The 19,946-nt window shown below is 37.1% G+C and overlaps 1 protein-coding gene across 1 annotated transcript in view; it reads right to left on the minus strand.

Moving 5' to 3' along the window:
• DOCK4 (dedicator of cytokinesis 4) overlaps positions 1 to 19,946 on the minus strand; it is a 168,032-nt gene that overhangs the window by 67,794 nt on the left and 80,292 nt on the right. Inside the window, exons 20-27 of the mRNA XM_009880888.1 lie at positions 15,694 to 15,791; positions 15,505 to 15,588; positions 15,312 to 15,412; positions 14,510 to 14,591; positions 13,303 to 13,473; positions 11,650 to 11,842; positions 3,722 to 3,849; positions 1,027 to 1,161 (exon numbers count right to left, since the gene is read on the minus strand). Of these exons, the coding sequence (XP_009879190.1) occupies positions 1,027 to 1,161; positions 3,722 to 3,849; positions 11,650 to 11,842; positions 13,303 to 13,473; positions 14,510 to 14,591; positions 15,312 to 15,412; positions 15,505 to 15,588; positions 15,694 to 15,791 (992 nt within the window). The remainder of the gene's footprint in view (positions 1 to 1,026; positions 1,162 to 3,721; positions 3,850 to 11,649; positions 11,843 to 13,302; positions 13,474 to 14,509; positions 14,592 to 15,311; positions 15,413 to 15,504; positions 15,589 to 15,693; positions 15,792 to 19,946) is intronic.

Consider the following 19,946-nt stretch of genomic DNA (forward strand, 5'->3'; position numbering starts at 1 on the left):
GCTTGGTCAGCTCCACAAAACACTTCATATAATGTTTGTTCTTTGTGGGATAAAGTAAAACAAACAAACAAAAAAACCAACAACACATTTCTTCCACAGCTATTAAATGCTTTTGAAGTGTTTGATCTCAGATGAAATTCTGGTTTGAAAAGCAAGCATCTACTCACTAATGAAAACTGTTACAGTGTAAAAATCAGGCAATTAATTAATTAAGTGTACAATGAGATGGTAAATCACACACCATCATATGTTCTCTGCACAAAATGTTACCCCCTCACCTCATATTGGGGTCACATCCCCTGTTATATTAGAACTGATTTGCCCTTCAAAAGCAAACTGGGAACCTTGATGAAAACAAAGCAAAATAAAACTTCATTTTGTTTCATCAATGCTCATCATAGGCTTTTCTGTAAATGCCTGCATTTCAACCTTCTAATTTGTATGAGTTGTTATAGCAGGTTGACCAAAATATCATTTGTCATTCTCCTTAATCTATCCTCTGTGCTCTACTTCATGTGATAGAAACGAAGCTCAAACTCCCAGCCCAGAGAACAACAAAATGCCTTTCAATTAATAAATCTGGATTTATACAAGTTAGCATCACAGATTCTGCAGGCATTTTTAGAGCTGTTCCATCATGTAAAAATCTATGCATTTTAGGAAGTAAAATATTATTGATTGATAGTCTTCTGTTTTCAGGAATTCAAACTTCAAGAGTTTCAGAAAGCTATTAAATTTGTCAACAAAAGAAATATAATGAAATAATTATTGACCTGAAACAGTCTCAAAAGAAATTTTATCTTTTGAGGGGGGTTTTTTTGGTCACAATTGTGAATAAATTTGATGAAAAAATTTACTGTTTGCACTGAAAATGAATAACGTAAGAAAAGTTTTCGTTGTTCTCTTCATTCTCTGTTTTATACACAAAATCTTAACACTGTGAATTGCAATATGAAGACAATGTTGTCACAAATGTAGTAGTCCAACCAGTGACAATTGTGAGCTATTTCATTATAAGAAACTTACAGTCACATCTTGAAACTGGAGGCGCATAGCAGAGCCTGATGGTTGTGGTCGGCTGGTGATCTCTAGTATGGTCCTTAAAAGAATATCTAGCAGGCTGTTTACAATCACATCGATTTCTTCCAGGACAGATTTTTCCTTTAATAATAAATAAAACATTTAAGATTTTAAAATGGAAAGATGACCACAGGCATATTTCCTTCGATGTCGTCTTAGAAACAAATGATAGTTTTACTATCAATGTCACATTCAAGAAACAAGGACTATTCTCTAATTAAGATATTGTTTAATTCCATTGATTTTTTCCTAACAGTTTTCAATAATTAAATTGTACTGAAATATAGACAACAGTTATGGGGGTGATTTTGAATATGTAAGCATTTACCAAAGTAGCATAGCTCTATTTTCAATTAATGTTTAGAATAAAGCAGTAAATAATGTATGAGAAGTCTTGGGGCAAGATTTTTATAGGTAACGCCCATATATTTTCTGGGGAAATTGCCAAGAGAGGCTTAAATTCCAAAAAGTAGAATTCTGTTTTCACACTTTGAAACTATCACCAGAAACAAGCAGATGGTGCTCAACCTCCAAGACCTGCTTCAGCAGTAAGGACCAGATACATTGCTTCCCATCAACTGAGTAGCACAAACAAATTAGTCATTTATGTAAGCCTACAACTGCTTGTACGCAACGTCGATACAAAGGAACCAAAGCGTTCACCACCAAAAGAGACCATGATACCTTAACTACATGTGTGAAAACACTTGATGAAGTCAAGTTGTAGTTACTTTTCTTTTTTAATTCAGATGGAAATCTGTTTTTCCTGCTTCAACAATGTTTTCTGTCTCCGCTGCAGCAGCCAACACCATCTTAATCTGAGCAATTTTATCCACAATTTAAGATGACACTTCTTCGCAGAAAGAAACACTTCATAATCAAATGCACACAACCAAACTAAAACTCAGCTGACAAACTGATCATTCAACTTTGCTGACATCGAGGTGTAGGAGTGATTTTTTTTTTTTTTTTCTTTTCTTCCTACACACCCAAAGCATATGATTTGTAACAAAACTCAGAATTCCTGTTTGGACTCAAGATGAGTCTAGTGTCACGTCTTCTCTGTCACTTTGTCTAGTATCAAACAACTGTTAACTTTGGTACTTATGAAGGCAGACAGTGTATTTAGGAACTCTATCAACTCTGAGGACTCATGTACAAACTACTATTAGAATGGCCAACAACCTTCATAAAGGCTGAGAGAGCTGGGACTCTTTAGCCTGGAGAAGAGAAGGCTGAGGGGAGACCTTATTATTGCTTACAAATATCTAAAGGGTGGGTTGAAGGAGGATGGAGCCACACTCTTCTCGGTGGTTCCCAGTGACAGGACGAGGGGCAATGGGCACAAGTTGGAGCATAGGAAGTTCCATTCCAACAAATGGAAAAACTTCTTTACAGTTCGGGTGACAGAGCACTGGCACAGGCTGCCCAGGGAGGTTGTGGAGTCTCCTTCTCTGGAGATTTTCAAAACCCGCCTGGATGCAGTCCTGAGTAATGTGCTCTGGGCAATCCTGCTTTAGCAGGGGAGTTGGACTAGATGATCTCTAGAGGTCGCTTCCAACTCTGAAAATTCTGTGATTCTGTGATTTTCAAAGCTGCCTGACTGTAAATTCACTTATTCCCTCAACCTCTAAATTATCTTGATTACCATGGAATGAATGCAGTTCTGAACTGATCCACAAAAATCATATCAATGTCACCAATACTCTCAATGACTCAAAGACTACTAAAAATGGTAGCTGCATATCTTCACACTGGAGAGAGTTTTATGCAGATATCCACTTGTTACTTTGTACATCTCTGGCTTGGTGACTCCAAATGAAAGATCTCCTGAAACTAAGACCAGACATGTAAGCCTTTCCCCCAGTCCAAAACCACAGCTATGCTTTATCATCTATCACTTTATCTCGTGATGAGGTATTATACTCATCCAGCAGCAGCTGCAATGAAAATGTTGTTAAAGTGCCAAAGTTGCAAGCCGCGTCCACATCAAATCACTGATAGAGCAACTTTAATTGCTGACAGTGGTATGAAATGAAGAAACACATAAACCAGTTCTCACTAATGCATTACAATGTAATGTATGCTGGTCTTGATATATATGTACTGCACTAACTACAGGCAATGTTTGGTTTTAATTGTCTTATATCCCTTTGCCTGGCAGAACTTATCATCATCTTCACATTTGCAATACACCTATCTAAGCTAGCTCTCATATGCAGCTGTCACACATTAATTTGCAAACACAAATGTCAGAAATTGGCCACAAAGTTTATCAACTAACAACCAAGGGCAATCCCCCTTGCAATAGTCATATCTATCTGTTTACCCATATCACCCCTGTGTCCCCTATGACTAAATAGCCCACAATAGAAAATGCCTCTAAAAGAAAGAGGACATTTTTTTCTGTCCAACACAACACTCAAAAAGAGTCAAAGCTTGGCAGAACCTTTGTGCTACAATTAAAATATTCTTGCATGGGGAGAAAGGGTTCATGAGAAATCAAAATGACATGTTTATGCAGAATCGTTACACAGAGAACTCTAAAATGATCTTGGTCAATGTCCAGTTTGTGTCATTAAATGTCATGGAGCCATATAAAGAAGTTCAACACCTTGTGGATGTCACAGTGTTTACTTACTGAGCTGTTCTTCTTGATGAAGCAAAATATGTTGCTAAGGATACGTGCACACATTATAAGGTCCTTCTGCTCTTGTAAATGCATGTGGAGATGATGTAAAACTACTGGAAGAAGAATATATCGAGAATCTGGAAAAAATGAAAAATTTTGTGAGTAGGAGCTTCTCATAGAATCATTTAATTTTAATACAGACATAAATGTGTCTTTAGTCCAAAACAGTATTTCTGATAAGCAGAAGCCTTTCCTTGCTTACGTTTTTGATAAGCAGAAGCTTTACTTCATAATCATAATATCCTAAAGCAAATATCTGAAGAATAAACAATACGCTGAAAGTCTGTATGTCATATCATGGATGGAGAAAAACACCACTGTGCGGAATATACTATATACAGCAGAAAATTCTAAGTAATTATTGAACTGTCATGCAAAAAACGTTAGCACAGTAATACTTCTAATCATAATAATGTGAAATTATGCTCTAGAGTTCCCTGTCATGTGACAGGATTCCTTTGCAAGCCAACATCACAACAGACTTCATCTTGAATTTATGTTATTCTACAAACGAGTTCTATTTTACAAACAAGCAGTACTTTCAGATTTCTTTCAGGACTTTCACTTTTCCAGCTTCTTCACTCCTACTGAATACAAGCAATTTAGATTACTGGTGTCTACATAAAATGATTTGCCTTTCCTCTACTTCATTTTCTAAACACAGCTCTTTAGTGCTATTTTCAGTCCTGAATTCTGTCAAAATTATGCAAGAACTTCATTAACATGCTACTTTTTCTTGCTTCTTTTTCTTATAATTAAAGACAATGTTAAATGGGAAGAGCCCTAATACTTACACTTGTGATAACACATTAAACACTTATTTACAACTTGATAAATGGAATGGGTGTTATCTGTTTTCATTTTGTTGTTGTTTTTAGATCTCCATAATTGAGAAATGATGTTCTCATAGAAGTGTACTTGAATCATTTCCTCTATTAAAATTTTAATGATGATTATATACTACATTATCTAAATATATTCATCTACTCGGTTCCTTTGTTCATTAATGCAATTATTCCCCAAAAAGTTGAGTTTATCTAGCTAGAAGATTACTCCTTTAAAATCATTTTGCCAAGCAGGTAGTCTTAGTGGATTAGTCTTTCTATAAACACTTTTTTTTCCCCTCAAATATTCCTTCTATTTTTTCCAGGAGGGAGAAAAAGGGAGATTTTATTTGTTGAATGCTTCTTTCACTTACTGAAATACAGCACTAATCTTGTTTTCCTCTATTATTCCCTTGTTTTCATTATCTAGTTATCTGTATAACGCAAGACAAATCATACGGACAAGTTGATTTGTACACACTATTTAAGTATATTCTGGTTTCCAAAAAAAAAGCTTGCCTGCTCTTTTTAAATGCATTTTTCATGCTTATTATTTGTTCATGTGTCCCACTATATCTTCATATTGAAGAAAAATATAAACAAAGACTGTACGGCAATAGGCAAAAGGCCATCAATGAATCTCAAATCCGTGGTACTGAGACCCAAAATTAAGAAACAAATAGCCTCTATCCAGTGACTGCTTACTTCTGCCAGTGCCTCAGTAGGTTTTCATCAGGACTGGCCTGGGAGTTTGTGTCTGCCTGTAGCACTGCAGCTGGGCAGAAGTGTCTCAGTCAAACCAACAAGGTGTTTCCTTTTGTCTAGCTAAAAACCAGAACCTCAGCGAAGTGTTGCCCCAGGTAGTCTGAGATATCAAGTGTGTGCAGCTGCCACTGACCCACCCACTGCAGGAGCTATAGGGTCAGAAGGAAAGCAGGCAGGAAGATGGCTAATGTGCAGACATCCGATTAGGAAAGTGCCAGCTTCTTATCCTCACCCCCAAATCTGCTTACTGAGTAGTGATAGATGAAAAAACAGAGCTAATGTCTTCAGCTGAAGTGAAAAAGCAGGACTCTCCACTCCTATAAAAAAAGACCTAACCTCTAGGTTACAGGGGACGGCTCCTTTTCCCTGCTTTCTGTTAGGCCTTACACATATTGAATTCTTGACTATCTGGTAACCCGTCTTCAAGAGAAGAGATGAAGGGTTCACTGTGTAAAGCTGCCTGTGGCTCTGTGGTTGGTGTAATCTCTTTCTCTTCAGGAAGCTGGATCCCGGCGGACAGAGAACTGAACCTGCTCTTTCATTCCCAGGCAAATGCTCAAATCACTACTCAACTCCACAACTTTCACACAGCAGTTATAGTAGCTCTTTCACACGTTACTGGTGCGAGCCTTATCCTTCGGGCCATCCTTCTGAGGACAGCAGGTCCTCTCTTGCAGCTACAACTCAAATCCCTCAGCCCAGAAGGTGAGCAGAAAACATGAGCAGCCCTGTGCCAAGGTGTTTCTTCTTGGTTAACTCTAGGCAGCTTCCTGATGGAAGCACACATAGGATTTGGTACCTTTTCTGAGGTGCCCACTACTCTGTGCACTGCTTACGTGTAAGCACAGCATTATGAACTCCATTTTGAGGACCAGAGAATCTACGTGTAGCAACACTTGACTTGTGAAGAGTCAACTCTTACATACAATATACGGCCTGAAACACCTCAGACAAAACTGAGCACCCTCACTCAACTGTTTCAAGTATCCCATTTTGCAAAAGCTCCATAAAATGATCAGGAACTTTGTTTTACCAAGACCAAATGGATTAGCAAAAGGCATCTTATAATGACTGGCAACTATATGTGGGAGGGAACAGTGCCAGTTACTGAATGAACCACCACATATAACACAGCTTTAGATATATTCCTTGTAATTTCGTAATCTGAATACCTCTCTGTCTTGACCCGTTTAGGTGGAGAGATACAGCAGTATTACAGAAAGAGGAGAGCTGGCATATTCACCCCTGAGCCAAACCAAGGACGATGTGAGAAAGTTTGGAGAACGTAGTGTACAACATTTGTTTCAGGTTACCCTTTCTTAAAAATTGTCAGCTGCAATGTCAGCCATTGTATATATAAAAACTAATGAGTGCAAGGAATGGTGCAATAATCAGAACTCTTAGCCATCACTCACTGTCCCAATTTTTCTTCTGTGCAAGAAGCCAAATTAGCTGACTTTATAAAATGCTAATACTTGCCCTTTACAAATATTATACAGAAAGAGAGGAAAAAAATCATGACACAGAGCTTTTCAAATACATGCTTGGCATAATTAGAAAGAGTGACTACTTGGGGCAATCCTTGTAACTTTCCTATGCAAGCTCCACTAGCATTTCATATTTAACCCACAGCACAACTTTCCCCCTGGCTTTTCATTTAGCGGTAAAGCACCTGCACAGACATAAAAACTTCCTTTATTCTGGTGTATTTTAAAGATGAATTTCAGAAAGATGATACTCATTTCAATGACTATATCTGAACAGATGGGCAAAACTTCAACCTGCTTGGAGAAAAGAATTAGTGTAATTGAATGATTTAAACAAATAAGCAGCATTCTCCTTGAACAGTGAGAAGCAAGGAAGTTGCTCTTTTTTTTGACAGTTTTACTTGGACCAATTAAATTTATGCCTCCTTGTTTGGAAGAACTTTCAAAACTTTTATAAGGAACTGTTTTCAGTTGAAAGAAAAAAAAAATTGCCTGTAGTCCGTAAGAAAAACACAGGTATGGCTGGGAAAGTCCTCCCTTGGCCTAAGACCCAGCCACAGATTCGAAGCATCATTTGCAAAGCTTTTGCAAAATACTTTCTGCTCTCCACTACAGAGGTACTAATACAGGTTGAATTTTTGTATGCAATATACATACGTACATCCCCCAACAGGCGTGTATAGAAGTACACGTACACAAACAACTCCAAAGAATAGTATATTGCTGTAGAACAGAAATTAAGAAATACTAATTAATCTGAAAAAGATACCAGAGTACTTGAAAGCAGAACTATGGATCAACGTGTAAAACCCTTACGTTTTGAAAAAATCGACCTTTTTTTTAAAAAAAAATCTGTGTTAATATGTAAAGTTTAATGCATTTTAACTAAATTTAATTCAGGATTTGTATTAACAATTTCAATAATGATAGGCTTTTTGCATTTTTATAGCAATCAATTAGCTTGCAGTGATTGCTGAGATATCTTACAAGTCTCATTCAAGAGAATTTTTGAGTCTTTTGAAAAAATGATGGGATAAGAGGGAAATCATAATATCTAGCTTCTAGAAAAAAAAACCCTTATCAGTTAATAGTATCTTTTCCTGAACTTGCTAACAACTTTTTGTTTTCATTTCCCTACAAAGCCTAACATGTAATAGCATCCTTTCCACAAGGCATTTCAAAGATATTAAATTATTCTCACTGATTGTGTTAGATATTCATCTCTAAATGACTATTGAAACATAGAGTTTCCTATATGTACATTCTCCTATGATATACAGGATGCAATTCTTAGACGACCTTATTCACAAAGACAGACTGAGGGAAGCAGTCAATATCAGAAAGATAACAAATAAACTTTTCTAATCTATTAATAGGGGGTTTCAGTGTAAAATAACAAAAACAATAAAAAACAGATAAGGGATAAGTTACATATAAAATAAAACCATAAAATTTTACATAATGAAATAAACTAAATAAAATGAACACACGAAGATGTCTCTAAAACATCAACTCAGGATTCTTCCTAGCTTCATAATATGTATATATCATATAAAGATATCATATACCATATGATATCTAAAATGTAAATGGTCAGAGAACTAAACACCTATTTATTTTGAATAGTTTGCCGCACTAAAAGGAAAAGTCCTACCCAGATACTCTTGCACAGAGGTCCTAATTCTCATATTTTGGGAAGACACAGTTTCTTGCCTTGTAAGATCATTCTTCATGTAGTAAAGAGCTGCACCACAGATTATAACTGGGTTAAGATACAGGCTTTATCAACGGGAGATTTTCTTTTTTTAGGACTTTACCTACTAATGCAATCTCTCTTCTGATAACTGACATGTTTGATTGGTGGTGACTCCAAGAAAACCCATTCTCTTTGGAGGAAGAAACAGACATTCCACTAACACACGTCATGTTTTCATAACTATTGAAGTTGCAATCTCAAAGTACTGCCCTTAGAGTAAAAAAATTATTGGTGTTCTGCTAATTCCTGTTTAACCATGCCAAGAAGGACATGGTTCAGGATGAGTTTCTCTGTTATTTGCCTTAACTCTTCCCAGCAAAATAGATTTAACTCTTCACCAAAGCAAGCTATAATAATATTTAATGCAAAAAAGACAACAAACAAGAGTGCTAGACTACTGACGTATCAGAAATGACAAAGATAGAAAATCGTCTGGGTACAGGCATATGTAAGTCATCAGTTTGGCCATTCTACAAGTATCAACAGGGATGAGTCCAAAGGGTGACACCCAAAATACCAGGAGACTGGAAGAAATGCCGAGAGGGAAAAAAAAGATACTGCTAGTCTTTATCAGCAGGAAAACTGTCATCTGTTTCTTTTTAGACACTAAATGTAGTGTACTACAAAGACACAGAAGTAAATATGGAAAAAGAAGTAAAGTAAGGCCTTGACACCCACTAACTTTTCACAGGAGCTAGGCAGATAACTGCTGTTGACACCTTTTAACATCTCTGTAGTTGTTACCTATGGGAAGAGCATAAGTTTAAAATCACTGAAATAGAAAAAGGTTCTAAGCAAGCTATACCAAAGCCTCAACACAGAGCCTTTTCAGACATTCTATCCGCCAATGATCAGTAAATACACTATGTAACCTATGTTCTCTAGAGAGGCAGGTAGAGACCAGATTCATCAAATATATCTGAAATTGTACTAAACATCTGTGCTTGGGGACCTTAAATCAACCCCTCCTTGTCTGATGTTTCTATTTGCACCGATTTAGCTTTAGTGTCAGTTGATTTCCGTAGCAGCGAGAGCTAATATGTTAGTTGTTCAGGCCCTTGCAACACAAAATGCATAAAACTCCCATGCTCAACTACTCTCACTTGTTTCCAAGCAAGCTCCAGATAATAGAAAATGTTGTCTAATAAGTGCCATCCTCATTTCTAGACTTTTGAATAACTATTTATTTCCTGTGTTTCATCTAGTTCTACTGTGTTAGCTAGCACTGCAGCTTGCAGCGTTCATCATCTTTATCTGGGAGACGGAAATCAATTATTTTCACAGCAGCAAGCCTCAACTTCACATTAGGATGTACAGTTTACTCTGCACTTCCAACGTGGTCTAGTGCAATATTTATTTTCCCAAGAGGATTTTAAAAGGATTTCCTTCTTGGGATTGACCGAGGGAAAGTTTACTTATATTTTTTTTATTTTAAAGAGATAAAACATTAAGGGCGAAGAAACCAAGATGCTTATCTCCACAAGACCCTTCAACTTAAAGACAACTGAAATTATACTGTACAAGTGTTTGCCTAAGCTTCCTATCATGGACATTGGGACCTTATACTACTGCCTGATGTCTTTCCCATCAGCTTCCCTGTGGTCTCAGAAATGTATATTCTAATTGTGTATAACCTGCACTCCCTGTAAAATTTAACATGTAATTTTCATTGCTTTTATAGCCAAACCAACTCATATGACTTCTTAATAATGAAACTGGATTTGAATAAAAACCTAGCGCTTTTGCAAAAGCAAGCAAACAAAAAAAAATGTCGTAAGGCTTAAAAGCAGATTTACAGTTCCAAGAACGTCCTCAAGAGTCCCTTACATGGCATTAAATAACTCCCTTTAATTACATTAATTCATTTGGATCTTCTGGTTAAGCTGACCTAATGGGAAAAAAATGGAAATGATGCTACCTGGTCCCTAAGTACTTTGAAAAATGAAAAACGTAGTTTAGAGCGTCCTTAAGATTGCTCCATGAATCTGTCGTCATCCACCCAGAGTATCAAAGGTCTGATCAATCAGCTGTAGGGAGAGCTAACTGTGCTGGAAAGGACCACTGTGGAGGCTCACAAAGGGTTTCGCAACCAGAATGAAGTGAAGTAGCCAGGATCCAATACGTCTCACCCATTTCTTTGAGCTCATACTTTTAAAGTACAAGCACTGAAAGCATTTAAAATAAAAAAAAAATGTTCTAAGATCGCTTCCTTTATTTTGCAGCATCTCAAAATATTTATGCATATCCTGGTGTTTTTTGCAGAGCCTCCATCATTGTAATGTCTTTATCTTGAATGTCTGAGATGGTAAAATTTACTGTTTATACTGAACTCCATTAGCCAATACCCAAGCAACTCTCTAGAGGGTTTTTGGTAAGCAAATTAACACTTATTAGCATTCTTTAAATCTCTTCTATTTTAATCCTTTTATTTCAAAATTGGTTCATCTCAAATTTAATATTTGGTCACTTCTATGGGTTTCACTTGGAATAGAAAAAAAATGTCAGGCTTACCATCACACAGCATTTTTTTCTTCTGCATAGCGACTAACAATGCTGTTATATACTTTACACACCAACTATCACTTGCATTTGTGCAGATTTTTTATGCTACTTTAAGAAGTGGAGGATTGAAAATGCTGAACTAGCAAGAGTTACACAAATAAGACTTAATGGATAAGTGACAATCTGCTTGCTGAACTGCCCCCAAAGAAGAAAAAAAAATCCAAAGAAAAATAAATCAGTTTAGTAAAGCTTTTTCCTTTACAATTACTTGAAAACTATAAAGCAAACTTCCTTCACAGACATACTGCCAGCAGTAGATCAAAACAAAACTGTATTTTGAGAGTCTTTGTCTCTTAAAAACAAATCCCTAAATTTAACCAACTGTATCCTTGTAAATGAGCAGCTTGCACAGAGCAGTGCTTCAAGAATTGTTCCTTAGGAAGCACTACTGTGAGCAACACTATTCCCTTTAGCACCTGCTGGCCCGTGTACCAAGCGCGTAATTTCAGATCCTTATCTGCAGGCAGCCCAGGCTAACCTTACCTGGGTTAGTGTACAGGTGACTCTCTACAGTTTTCCCAATACTCTGCAGTTTAACGGCTTGAAGGGACTCATCCCCATGCATGACTGTTGGCAAGCTGCCCAGAGCATCGTGAACCAAATTTGCCACTTCTCTTACATCAAAGAGCTTCAAAAGTTCAGAGTACACCGATGGGAATGAGCTGAGAAACACAGCCTAGAGGAAAAGGGCGAAAATGGACAGTCAGATATTGCAGTACAGTTTTGACATTTCTAGAATTTAAGTCACTATAGAAATGTGAGTAACTGCAGAAAAATGCCTGGTTTTACATTTCAAGGCTAGTTAGTAGCTATAAAAATGGTTATATTTACAGAAGAAATATCCTCACGTTCATTAATGGGCTTACACTTGTGACTAGTTTTCTTTAAGCATTATCTAATGTCTGTTAATTTCTCCCAGGACAAAGTGAAAGTAAAAAGTTCAACGCAGAACAAAAATATTTACACTTTACAGATTCTTCACTATCTGTGTGAGAGGAAATTTTTAAAAGGATAACAGAAGTCAGCAGATATCAGGACAAAAATATTTGAGTGGAGTTGTTTTGATCTGCTTTGCTTTAGATAAGTAATATAAGGGCCTCCATATCTTGCATTTTTCAAATAATGAACATTTTTATTCTGGAGTGAGAAAGCACTGGTAGTCTTGGTTCACTTCAACAATCCTAAAATAGGGTTAGAAATTCATTGTTGAGTACAATGAATATGGAAACAAAACACTGGAAAAGAAAGGAGAGCAACTCCAGAGAAAGGAAGCTAGAACTGACATTCCCTTCTTCCTCTCCAAATCCTGCTGACTGAGAAAAGCTGCTCATACCTCAGACCTTCTTCACACTGCTGTCAGAAAAGATGACATACAAGGTTAAAGATACTGAAGAAGAATTCCACATGTGGTTGTTTATGTCATTTTGCTATTATCTTTTCACTCGAACTGTTTACATGACATAAGATGGAAGAACCACCTCTCTACTCTGTTCTCTCTGATTTGCCATTTTCTTGGAAGAACAATTTCTACAGAGCTTAAGAAACTAATAATGCTTAAAAGGTCTTCAACACCTTTGGTTACAGAAACAGGGGAAGAGGATGGCATTTCTATGAGCTGTAGAAGTTGGTAAATCTATGGCACTTAATGTAGACAGCTGTATCCTGTGTCTTTTGCCTCTGCGCTTTACCATAAGTCAATTTTAGTAGTCTCAATTGAAATAAAGACACCAGCTGAACATTAAAACATACAGTTCATCAAGACTTAAAGTTTTCTGTAAAGCATGAAAACTCTGATAGTCTTTTGTATGGCTCAAATTATTCAGTTCCAATATGGTTAAACTAAGCTATAAAATGCCCAAGACAGAGGAATTACTTTATTTGGATCCAGCAATATAATTATTATAATTATAATATAATTCAAAATTAAATATTAGATTCAGGATTATCTACACCAAGCATATTTAGAAGCTGCTGATATCAAAATTTCATGCTATAGGACAAAAGTTATGAGGACCTATGCCATTTTGCTCTAGCAAAAACATATTCTCTTTCCTGGGCATACAGGTAAGGACATGCATACATTTTCTATATTGGACATGGAAAGTGGCAATAAGCAAGGCATGCTTGAAAACTTACTTGTAGTTGGGATAAAGCACTAGCTCCTTTGCTCTCTTGGGAAAGGAAGAAGCGTACTGACATAAGAAGCTCTTGAATACAGCAGCGAAATTCCTCCTCATTTTGTCCACCAGTGGCAATAGAGAATAACCTTCGAGACTGAACTATATATTTAAAGATATATTCCTGCGCCTACAAATGTCAAAATCGGAGATAACTTGTAAAAATGAGGCAGCTCATCTTCACATAGAACACATGCAATGATTATATCATTCAAATAATGACAAGGGTCTGAAACTGGACACCATGTTATTGAATTCTGGCAAATCTTTCTATTGAAACACTAACATTTCAAAGCACATACACAGAAATGCTCTTCCTTTGCCTTTCATAATCTCTACAAACCAGGGAACGCAAATGGAAAACTGCAAAATCTCAACACTGCTGCATTCCCCCATCCCTTGCTACAGAAACACCTATTTTGCAAAATATACAATGTAAGAAATAGGCTCAACATTTGAAGCTGTTCTTGGAATTTCTCTGCCTGTTAAAAGTTGTTTTCCTGTCAACTGTTAACCAGTTAATACAAAAAAAAAAAAAAAGCTGAAATTAAGTTGCAAAACCGTTGCAATGTAAATAAAAAATACAGCCCTTTCTTACTAGCAAGATGCCTAATTAACAGCAGCATAGAAAAGAACAGAAGGGTACCACGTTGATATTTTATTTCCAGACTGTAGCACCTGTCCCAAATGGGATTATTATGTTGTACAACTCAGCCCAACTCCACGCTGTGCTCTGTTGATGGTACAAAACAGGACAACAAGAGTAACCCAAACCACCAGTTTCAGAGGAATTCCCCGGGGTTAGGATTGAACCATTAAATCAGCATGCATGTCTGCCATTTAGATTCAGTTACATGTCAGATGTTAATACCACCAATGCAATCTGTATTTGATTTCTTAGACCTAATTCCTACTCATGTATATCCTCCTCATTCAGTAAGGAACACAGAGCTCCAGAGTCTAGAGGTAGTAAGCTCCATTGGTCACCTTAGTGACAAAGAGAGCGATGAATAAACTGACTGCACTGAAAAAGTCCGCAGCTCCCTAGAATTAGTACTACCATTCCATCATTTATACATACTCAGCTTCACTTCCTAAGTTAAACCTGTTGGTAGTGCATGAATACATCATTCAAATATAGAATTGCCTTCGATGATTTTTATTACCTTTAGTACTTCCTGTATGTGCTTGTGCAGCTCCACTTCAGTGACTCGATCAATATGCCACTTTAGTACTTTTATAAGATCTCTGGAACACCACATCAGAAAGTATTATGACAGAGAAGTGGGAGAAGGGTTAACTTTGTGTTTAAAACGCGAACCAATAGCTGTCATATGAGAAACACTGACAAAATAAAAAAGATATGACCAGATTTCACTAATCACTACAGGCCCAATATTACACTTAGTTTTCAGCCTGCTGAAAGCCACCCAGCAGATCTCTGACGAACAGGAAATAATATCAGCATTACATATGCAGTAGAAAGATTTTGACAGGGATACACAAGCTCAGTTAAGCCAGAAGAGCCCCTGCCAGCATGGACTACCCCTGCTATTCCATACGTTGGTTTCCAGTCTCATTAAACTGTACTGGTTTTAGTGGAAGTCTAGGGAGCAAATAAATACAGAGTACAGCAGAGGAAGTGACAGTGCACTGCTCTAACACAGGCAGCGAACACAGTTGCAGCTGGATGATGTTAAGTCTCCTATGTTTTTCAAAGTTATTCAAGTAAAGAAATCCACTGAAGAAAAAGATTTAAAAATGAAGCCAATGTTAGAGCATTAGCAAGGAAGCTTTCTAGTAATTTAAAGGTATTTTACTCTGTTTTAACGGCCTAAATCTGGGCATTCAGACAAGCATTGCATTTTATTTCTAGTCATACCATTTAATTTAGCCTAATGATTGATTGTGCTTAGTTTACCAATACCTGTCAGTATTCAAATCAGATAGAAAAAGTACAGACTTCACCTGTATGCAAGTGCTCCTGCAAAATGACTTTCAATGTAAGTGTCCATTACTGGCTTAAAGTGGTGAAACTTGCTGTCCTGCAGCAAATTTATTATGTGAACCTAAATGTGAGAGGGGGAAAAAAAAAAAAAAAAAGCTCTTTTTTTACTTTGTTCTTAAATAGTCTTAAGCATCATTACAAAATGAAACTTACCAAACAATCAAATACTTTTGATCCGTATTTTTGAGAGTTTTCATCTAAAATCCCAAATAAAGTGTCTAGTGTATCTTGAAGAAACTGATTGAAGAGAATAAGAGATAGTTTGTTATTAAAAAGGTATTTTTGTGACATGCAAATACATTATTTTCCTCATGTTATCTAAAAGGGTAGAAAGGTATATACCTTCACTATTTCTGAACCATCAATCTCTTTTAATTTTGAGAGGCAGCCTGCAATTTTGTCTGGGTGGGTTCTCCATTTCAGAAGGTCAAGCATATCTCCTGCAAAAACAAAATGCAAGATTAATGTTGGAAGCACAGCAGCATTTCACATTCTAAATTCTACTATTACAGTCCACTCAGCAAAACTTGGCATCATTAAAAAAAAGAAAACATCAAGATTTGCTATAATATCTACCCAACAATAAATTTTCATTCCATCCCATTATTGTTCCATCAATAGAAACATAAGAACACAGTCTGGGCCGTGAAAATCGGTCGCCTGTGGCAACTATATCATGCAATCTTGTCAGATATTTGTCAACTACCACCGTAAGAGAAGTAATTATTTTGCTGTCTCTCATCCCATTGAAGGACGCCTTCCAGAGCCGTCCTCTGACAGCTAGAAATAGTCTCCTAATTATTAGTTTGAATATATTTAAAATACTCATCTTCCTATGTCTTTTTAGACAACAAAGACAATGCGTCTAAGATCCCACTTCATTAATAAGCAACACAATCTCTTCTGAAAAATAAACTCTTCTAACCTAAAACATACCTGAGTGTCTTTGCACTTTCTCCAGCTGTAATAATTTTCCTTCCACTTTCTTGACCAAAATGGTAACTACATTACAGATGAGATTACATCACTGTTCTCTATATCATTAGCAAGCTCATATGTCTGCTGTAAACACCTGATATATATGTTCTAGAATATGAGGGTTTTCCTAGATACATCATATTGGTGACACAAACAGGTCTTTCTCCTGTTTAATACTGTTCAGCTCCCTGGCTACAGCAGAATCCCCCAGAGTCTCCATCTGGGTATGATCCTGCCTTTTGTACCATTAGATTTCATCAAATTTCTACTCTTTCTTACTAATTATTTAAATCAAAGTTACTTTGCTTTGCCTGTATTGTATTTTGATTTTGTCCTTCTCAACCAATGAGCCCTTTCAACTACGTATTAGCAGCAAACTTCATTAACAGGCTCTCTAGAGTCTCAGGTTTTAGTGAAGTTACTCTCATCCCTACCCCATTCCACCCCTTTAAAAATGAGATCAATCCCAGGCCTAATTCTTCAGATCTAGTAGTACTTTCCTTCCACTCAGGAAGGAAATTCCTTCTACTACAGTGCAACCTGCTAGTTCCTTTTTAGCTTCTATTTACCAGTTTTTAAATTCTTATTCTTATCCCTATCTTTTCTAATTTCCCATGTGGTGTGTTATTGAAGTCCACATGGTTTAGATCTGCTGTTTCCTCTGAATAATAATAATAATAATAATAAAAAAACTTTGAAAAGAAAGATTAAGAAGTTTATCCTGGCATGATACGCTTTGGTAAAGTCATCTTACAGCACATTCCATTTAGCTACATGTCCATTTTTTCATCTATGATTTTTTGTAAATACTTGCATAAAATTCTTCAGAAGGTGATGGTGCAGTTAACATATCTGCTATTCCATCTGTCTCAAATGTAAGTACTATATTTCTTACTTTTCGGTCATACGTTATTGCTTTCAGCTTTAGAGATGTACTAAAAAAAACCACCTTGCTATGAGATTGGGAATTTCATGTCCCATACCATTCAATACCCTAAAACTGAGCTTTGCAAACTTGGCCTGGCTTTTCAGCAGTTTTCACTTGATCCTGACCCTTGCTGAACTCCGACACATTGCTGTCATTTTTCTCCCTCTGTTGCAGGTTCTCTGCTTACTCCTCGCACTTTCTGCCCGTGACTCACTCGTTCAGGTCCGCAGCACTCCTTACAAGTTGTATTTAGTAAAAGTTCCATATATTTTTGAACAGTTTAATCAAATACATCCCAAAGCTCCTTTATATCCAAGCGTACTACTTCCACGTTTCACTAACCAGCTTTTCAGAATTTCTCAAAGCCTGCCCATTTGAAGCAGAAAACCTCAAGCCCCATCCAATCATTCTATCAGTTTAAGCCGAACTACTGTCTAGTTGATCACTGTCCAACATTGTCCTAGATGGATCCAGTTCTTCTGAAATGTTCTCACTACTTATCAAACTAAGAAGCTAATAGCAAGTTTTCTTCTTGGTTCAGCAATGATTTGGGTGCTTTCTACCACAGGTTGTTTTCACACTCCAGTAACATTTGAGCCACATCCATCTTTGTGTCATTCTTTCCCAGTTTGCTCCAGGAAAGCTCTTCTCTCCCACAACAAAAAATGAAGTAATGTTTCTGTTTTTCAGAATATTAAATCAATCTCCACCTACATTCAGACTTTGCCAGAGGCGTTAATGGCAAACACCATACATGCTATTCCACTAATATTTTGCTGCCTTAATTGATTTTGGTGTGCACTAATTGTTTTTATGCATTTATACATTTCTTTTTTTTTGCTTTGCTTCATGCTGTGCTACTATGGAATGGTTTGGATTAAAAGAGACCCTTGAGTTGCACGAAGAGGTCCCGCACATGCATCAGAGGCACATCCCAAAGATCGAGGACCAATGATAGGTCTTATTATTCCTTCTGTCAGGAATTTTCAAGAAACAAGCATTGCAAATACAGTGAACAGCATTTGTCTTTTGGATAATTAAATGGACTTCTAGACTTTATTCTGTTTAAACCTCAACTTAAGTTGAGGAGCAGCGAGAGTAGCTGAAGCTGTCAGTTCATAGCCGGAAAAACACTGCTTTACAGGTTTGCCGGAGGAACTTGGGGGAAGACAGTTGACATTCAAAATTAGGGATTTGTTGGGGGATTTAAAAAGAAAGAGAAAGCAAATGGAAGACACCCACTTCAAAGCACTTATTTCAAGGGAAATACTAAGGAGGAAAGACATTGCTGAGATAACATTAGCGAATAGCCCAAGCATAAATGACACAAATACAAAATCTGACATGTGAATCACAAGGGGAAGGGATAGCAGTGTGTCATGTATTAAGAGAAATGAAAATATAAAATTGTCCCCAAAAATAGGCCCACTAGGAAAGCACAGTTTTGGAAAAGGGAAAAAGTCAATGCTGCTGACAAATTTTGTTGAAGAAGAAAAACATCTCCAATGCCTTCCCTTAATCATGATCGGATTTGTACATTTATAATAGGCTACACCCAATCTATAATTCCTACCAATCAAAACACTTCCCTCCTCAACGTCTGTAATTCAAATCCGAAGTGCTAGATTTAATAAAAGGTTTAGAATCATGTGTATAAGGAAGTGGTTTGGGATGATCTTTCCATCTCTCTCCTATAAATCCTGAGACATCAGAAATTGGCCTGGTGTAGCACTACTGCACTTCAAAAAGAAAAAGCCGAATTCCAGAACTGGCAGTCTGCATTCCTTTTCCAACAGGCTGCTCCTGTGGTTTCCAATACTCCCTCCAAACTGGGGTCATTCTGGAAAGCTGCCCCCCTCTTATTTTTGTTTTATTAATCACCAGTTTGGCTTTTTTAAAACGCAGATAGATGGATTACACCTCTGCTTTGCAATAGACGTGCTGTATGGCATGTTGCTCTGCTGATGAACAGCTGCTTACTGGGGATGTGCCGATCAGTGCTGAGAAATGAGTGGATGCCAACTTGCTAAAATATTCTGACTTGCTGGATGGATCCTGAGTCTCTGGCAGGCAGAGATCCCTCCTATATGTCAAAAACTAAGTAAGACTGTATTGATAACTACTCGGTAGAAAAATATTATGTTCTCTCTCATTTTTTTTTGTTTTTTTAGAACAATGAAATATAACTATCCAGCTAAGAATGTGGTATATAAAAGCTGGTATACTTTTTTGCTAACATAAACTGATTAACTATCCAGGATCAAAAGTCAAGCTAAGGAAAAAGCTAACTGGCAGACAGATTAGATAAGCACGTGTTCTTATGAGATATGCTGATGAACACACAGGCTCCCCTGGTTAGAAGGTCTCTGAAAATTGTTTGGAAATAACCCTAAAACCCCCTCCAAAGTACCCAGGGTAAGGACGTTATGGATCCCAACAACTGGGAGTGAGCCTCCTTCCCCCAGTCCCCATAATTTTAAAATGCATGAGAGCTGATGGCATGTGGGAACAATCAATGAGAGAATGACAGCTGAGTAAAATTTCCCAGCAAGCTAGTAAAGTCGTGGCCTAATGCACTCACACCCTTTACAAGTCTGGGTTCGGGGTTCTCCCCCACCCCGTGGCCACACCAATAGCATAATTTTTAATTCATTTCCAGGCTGGACATTGTTGTTCGTAGACACAGGCA

The sequence above is a fragment of the Charadrius vociferus genome, unplaced genomic scaffold, assembly GCF_000708025.1.
Source record: "Charadrius vociferus isolate BGI_N301 unplaced genomic scaffold, ASM70802v2 scaffold52, whole genome shotgun sequence".
Taxonomy (NCBI): domain Eukaryota; kingdom Metazoa; phylum Chordata; class Aves; order Charadriiformes; family Charadriidae; genus Charadrius; species Charadrius vociferus.